This window comes from Zalophus californianus, chromosome 9 (assembly GCF_009762305.2).
Source record: "Zalophus californianus isolate mZalCal1 chromosome 9, mZalCal1.pri.v2, whole genome shotgun sequence".
Classification (NCBI taxonomy): Eukaryota; Metazoa; Chordata; class Mammalia; order Carnivora; family Otariidae; genus Zalophus; species Zalophus californianus.
In genome coordinates this window covers 102,779,507-102,785,506 of record NC_045603.1, presented here as the reverse complement: position 1 = coordinate 102,785,506, position 6,000 = coordinate 102,779,507, and the positions used below count along the sequence as shown (strand labels likewise).

Below are 6,000 nucleotides of genomic sequence, written 5' to 3'. Positions count from 1 at the left end.
TATAAGACCCAGAGAAGTCGAGTGACTTGCCTAAGAACACACAGTGCCTCAGAGCACACAGAGGAACCTATGTCACCTGGGTTTCACCCTGGGGTTTTCCTCACTATTCACCATTGAGGATCTTCTTATTGCTGGTATCTTCAGTACACTGCCATTCTTTGCTCCTCCTACCTGGCAAGACACCCCTAGGGTCTCACTGTAGGCCACGCATTCCATGACTACTTTCTGAGTCGCTCTGCTCTGAGTGTTTATGCCTCTATCTGTTCAAACATACTCTAAAAAATATCCTCCCCAAGAGGCCGTTTCCCTAAAAATGTCCCCTGGGCTTCACACTGCAAAAGTCACCCTAGCAATAAAGAACAGCAGAAACCTTTCCTATCTAGATTGGATAACGTCCAGGTAGGGAGAGTTTCAGTACCACAGCCAAATGTCAGAGCACACTTCACAAAGGTTAACTTTCCATGCCTGTGTCTCACAAAGGCAGGCATTTTGTGATTTTATATCCCCATAGTTAGTGTTTAACATAGTATCCTTACAGTAACAGCTCAGCTTGACCTCTCAAGTGGGAATCAGGTTTAAAAAAAAAAAAAAAAGACATGGTCTGAAAGACTGGACATTGGTTGTGATAATTAGACCTCCAGATTCTCTTTCTGTTTATATTCTAGAACAGAAGTCAGCAGACTATGACCTGTGGGGCCAAATCTGGTCCACTATCTGTTTTTGTAAATAAAGTTTTATTGGAACACGGCCATACTCATTTGTTTATATACTGTCTATGGCTGCTTTCATGCTACAATTAGCAGAGCTGAGAAGTTGCAACAGAAACCATTTGGCCACCAAGGTTAAAAAATATTTGCTCTCTGGCCCTTTACAGAAAAAGTTTGCTGACCCCTCCTCCAGAGTCACAGTAGATCAACCACTTTCCAAATCCAAATTTACTTCCAAATGATACTTATGAGGTAGGGAAAGGTCCAAATCTGGAAAGGCCAAATCCAAGCCGTTTCCTTTTAAAATCAATAGGAAATTGGGGCGTGGGGGGTGGGATGGGAATATGTTCAGATGCTTTTCTGTTTGGCATTTTCTCCTTCTGATTTCCTCTCTATTTAGCCAGATGCATCCATATTATCTAAAGGATGATTGGGATTATCACAACGGGAATGCAAAGAGAAAGAAAGAATTGGTATTTTGCTTCTGACATCCAAAATGAGGTTTTCCAGCAAGATGATATTTTGGTTGTGTTTTGTCAAGAATGAGAATTTTGTCAGGTTTTGCTGAGAATGGGGATTTTCTAAATTTCTTTATTTCCTCTTAGAATTATTACCATAACGTTCCATATAAGGCATGTCCCAACCAAACAGGAAGGGAAGGAAGACAAAGGCCGCCTTTTCTGATTCTGGATTATGGGAATTATGGGAAGAACTAAAACAGAGAAAGAGAAAGCAGGTATTCAGACATGTGTCTCAGTCTCTCTTCTCTGAGCCAAAATCATGGATAAGAGCATGGGCTCTGAATACTAACTGCTTGGGTTTGAATCTCGGTTCAACCTCAGGCAACTTAACCTCGTTGTGCTACCGTTTCCTCATCTGTAAAACAGGGATAATAATATTACCTATCTCACAGAATTGTTATGGGAACTAAGAAAGTGATGTGTGTTAAAGTGCTTAGAATAGCACTTACCACATGCTGTAGTTTTGGGGGATGGGAGTGATGGTTATTACCCGTAGATCTTTGAAGGAATGCTGACAAGAGAGTTGGCTCCGTCTGTCACTCTTATTTTGGAGTCTAGAAAGAGATCACCTTAAAGGCTACGCTTGCACTAGCTGGAGCAGCCACATCAAAGCAAATTCTTTACCAGAAATGAGGTTGAGCTTGCCTCTCTCCAGTGTCAGTCAGCAGCTCTCAGTTCCCATGTACCTAAGGGAGAAGAAGAGTTGTAGCCCAGTGTCTGTCTGGTAGGAGAGTTTAGAGGGGATCGGCTTAGAGGGGTGCTCCACTGAGCTGGTACCACAGGGACGGGAACACATATGAGTCTTAGCAGATGTCGGGATGGTCCGCATCACCATGGGAGCTGAGATAGGGCCAAGTCAACAAGGGAGCCCACAGGGTCCTGACGAGCAGAGAGAGAACAGACCATGAGTTATCCTGGCCACAGACATCAGCCGCCAACAGGAGTGGGAGGCCCAGGAACAGGCCCAGGAACAGTGTCTCCCCAGCAGTCACCAACTCAGGGGCAGCCCAGCCCCATCCAGCAGCTCCATTGCAGAAATTAGCAGAGGCTCCAGGGTACATCGAAAAGCCATCACCCCTCCACCTCCAAGTCTATATAAACCATACCCCTGTTCCACACACCCTAGATGCCTTCTTTGGGGGAGAGGAGTGGAAATTGGAAAGGCTAAGCATTCTCTCTAAACTGGACTGTTTACCGTTTAAATTAAATCCAACTGTGTTTATCAGACTAGACTGAAATGTGATCCTCATCACATTTGGTTGGTCCGTTGACCAACCCTCCCACTCACCACATGTCTAGCAGGGAGGGGACATTACATCATTTAATAGAAACAAAGAATTGCACCCCCCCCAAAACACACATCTTGGGCAGCACATTTAAGTGTGGTGAGAGTCAATTTGTGACTCTGCTACTCTCCTTGCTCCCTTGAAACTCTGAATTGGATTATTCCCACTTAACACTGCCCCCACCCTGCCTCAGTCGCAGACATACCCACGCCCACACGTACACAAGCTCGTGTCTAAAACTAGCTTCAGGAACCAGCCAGAAGAGTTTTAGGCTCTAAGGTAAACAAGAGAAAGAAAACCTTTCCAAAAAAAGACTCACTCCTGGTAGCTTTATTTTAAAAGTAAGGAAAAATGCAAGGACTTGCATAAACAGAATTTGAAGGTATAACTTTTCCTGCTCTCTTTCTATTCAATCAAGGGAGAAAATGAGGACATCAAATAACCTGTCAATAAAAATGTATTGTTTACTCTGTAGAATAAGGCTTATGCTTCAGAGCCTATTAAGTCAACTACTTTTTTTTTTTTTTTTTTTTTAACTTTCAGGGATAAGGGGAACGAGAGGAAGAAGTCTCTAAGCCTCAGTCTTGGGAACAGGCTGGAGTCCACCCAACCTTGGAGACTGGCAACCTTATTCAGCTCCACCAGTGTGAAGTCGGACAGCATCCTCAGGCTGTTTTTCAATTTCCTTGATAAATCCACAGGGTTTCTATGCCATTAAGTAAAACTACTAACTCAAAGCAGGCTGAGTGACCTCGGCTGGCCCCTCTGGGGCTGGAGGGGCATTGGCACCACTAAAGAAAACAATGCTGTCACTACCAACTCAAAAGGCCACCTATCAATGTACCCCATGCCACCCCCAGGAGTGCACATGCATGCACGCGTGCACCCGCACGCACACGAGCACACAAGTGTATGCATGTGTATGCTTCCCTCAGGGGCTGAGGCTGGGACAGGCATCCCACATCCGATGAATGAATAGCAGGTCTGTCCCGCCAGCTGTGTGCTCTCTCCCACCCCAAGAAAGCAGGCGAGACTCAGACAGCAAAGCCGGGAGTAGCCCACGCAGTCTGTTAGCAGCGCCGGTGCGTGTGAAGGCACTTGAGGGCAGCAGGATGGAATCAGAAAGAGAAATCATCGACCTCCAAGTAAGTTCTCTCTGGGAGAGAGCAAGGAGAGGGTGGAGATGGGGAGCAGATGTAACGTTGAAGAAAGGAAGGATTAGTATTTTGGTCACTTGATATTCTCCCCCTACCCCCCCTTTCTTTCTTTCTTACTCACCCCCTTCTCCAAATGTTCCCTAGGCTTTGTCTCTTTATTCTCTTTCCGTTTCTCTGTCTGGTTCTTTGCTTTGTTTTGAAATATGTGAGAAAGGGATTGTTTAAATCCCTCTTGGCCTCTGCTTCCTCTTGTCAGTCAAAGAGCTAATTAGATTCGCGTTACCAGAAGATGATTTTACATTCGGCACAGATATTTCCTCCAAACCCCAGCACAGTCGAGACTTATTTGAGAGCTGCCGGGCGGTTCTCTGGAGACAAGGAAAGATATGAGTTTTAGAGTTAAGAAGAGAGGCAGCTGGCCAACTTTGCATTTTACAGGTTGGAAAAAACTGGAACCACTCCTCGGCTCTCTCCACAAAGCTCTGCTGTGTAGGACAGAGTGTCTTACTCGGCCAGGGCAAATAAAGGGAAGCCAGTATAATCGGCTAGGAGGAGGCAGAGATGTGTGTCCCTGGCTACCTGGGACAGGCTTGGAGGGCAGCAGATGTTCCGATCCATCATTGTAGGGGAAGGCAATGGGTGGTTCTGGTGAGAGAAGAGACAGGTCCCTGGAACTGGCATTCCCTGACTCTGTCTAGTGGATGAAGTCAACCCTTCTGTAGGAATCATAGAAGTTGTACGGTAAAGTTTCATAGAGTTGGACAATTACAGAGTGGAGAAGGACTTCTGAGACCAAGGTTTTTGATCATGGCATCTGTCCTTCAGGCAAAAGCTTCAACAACACCTCAGTGTATGCTTCAGGTGGAAAAGGAGATGCTGTGTGTTTTGGGCAGGGTGATGCGGGCCTGGCAGAGCCTCCGCCCCCAGCCCCACCACCCCTGAGACACGACCAGGGAAGTTCTAAGATCACCCGGAGTACTGTGTCAAAACCACTGGTCCAGGACAAGAGCAACACAGGGTCATTTTCCCTGACTGTCAGACAGCCCCAAACGTGGTCCCAACTCAGGGCTTGCTGGTCCTGCTGCCCAGGATACTCTTTCCCTTGGCTGGCTCCTTCTAGTACATTCAGATCTCAGCTCAAATGTTACTGTCTCAGGGAGACCTTCCCTTCACCCTCTGTAGAGGAACCCTCCTTTCAATTTGTCTTTATCACTTGCTTTATTTCTTCCATAGCCCTGCTCACTATTTGAAGTTACATTGTTTGATTACTTATCCAATCTAATCAATCTCAGAACAGAAATGCCATTAGAGCAGGACCTCCTCTGTTTTTTCCACTGCTATATCCCTAGTGCCCAGGGCAATGCTTGGTACACAGTAGTTGCTCAGAAAATAAGTGTAAGTGGTTGACTTAAGGAAACCATGAGTTAGAGGGGATCCCCAGAACCTCAACCCAGGTCTTCTGACCCTGGGGTGTATTTTTTTTTAAAGATTTTATTTATTTATTTGAGAGAAAGAGAGAGTGCGTGAGCTCACAAGCAGGGTGAGGGGCCGAGGGAGAGGGAGAAGCAGATTCCCCACTGAGCCGGGAGCCTGATGCCGGGCTCCGACTTGCTCCACAGTCCCAAGATCATGACCTGGGCCCAAGTCAGACGCTTAACTGACTGAACCACCCAGGCAACCCCCTGCGGTGTATTTTCTTTTTCCTTCCTCTAGTTCTTGTCTCCATTGGATCCTTAGTAGCTAAGGAAACAGTATTGCTCATTTTCAGTCTCTGAAGTACAAGTTTCTTGTGCACCATGAGTTAAACAATCCTGAGCTATTGGGCTAAGGACTCTACATTTGAAAGAACGGTTCAGAAAGAAAGAGGTAGGTGGAACTAAGGAGGAGACAATTACTGGCCAGGCCTTGATAAATGTCTCTATTTCTGGCAGGTAACTGAAGTGTTAGGGTGCCCTTCTCTTTGCTAGAGTTATGCTCTCTTCTCCTATTACACTCTTTTATTCTGGTATCTTATTCCCACCTTCCTTTGGTCGTTTATTTCTTTGGTTGGCCAGAAGGTCATCCATGAGTTTCCACATCTTCCTGTCCAGCTCTCTGGATCCGATTAGGTCTTGGACCCTTTTCAGGAACAGGCACTTCGATCTTCTGGGAAGAAGGCACGTGAGGATTAAGGAGAGGCGGCAGCACCTGTCCCCTAGTAGTATGATTTTACCCTCTCCTCACGTGGCAACTACCACAGGAAATCCAGAAGAAACACATATATAAAGACCCTAGAATATTATGTACAGAGTAAATACTAGTCCCTCTATTTCTGAGAAATGTTTTCCAG

At 45.9% G+C, this 6,000-nt stretch overlaps 1 protein-coding gene across 2 annotated transcripts in view; it reads left to right on the top strand.

Annotated features, from left to right (window-relative positions):
* Positions 1–3,470: 3,470 nt before the first annotated feature.
* Positions 3,471–6,000, top strand: part of NINJ2 (ninjurin 2) — a 76,670-nt gene continuing 74,140 nt past the window's right edge. Inside the window, exon 1 of one of the 2 annotated variants that reach the window (XM_027593861.1) lies at positions 3,471–3,659. In XM_027593861.1, the coding sequence (XP_027449662.1) occupies positions 3,486–3,659 (174 nt within the window). In that variant the 5' untranslated portion in view covers positions 3,471–3,485. The remainder of the gene's footprint in view (positions 3,660–6,000) is intronic. The other variant, XM_027593863.1, reaches the window with a different exon arrangement.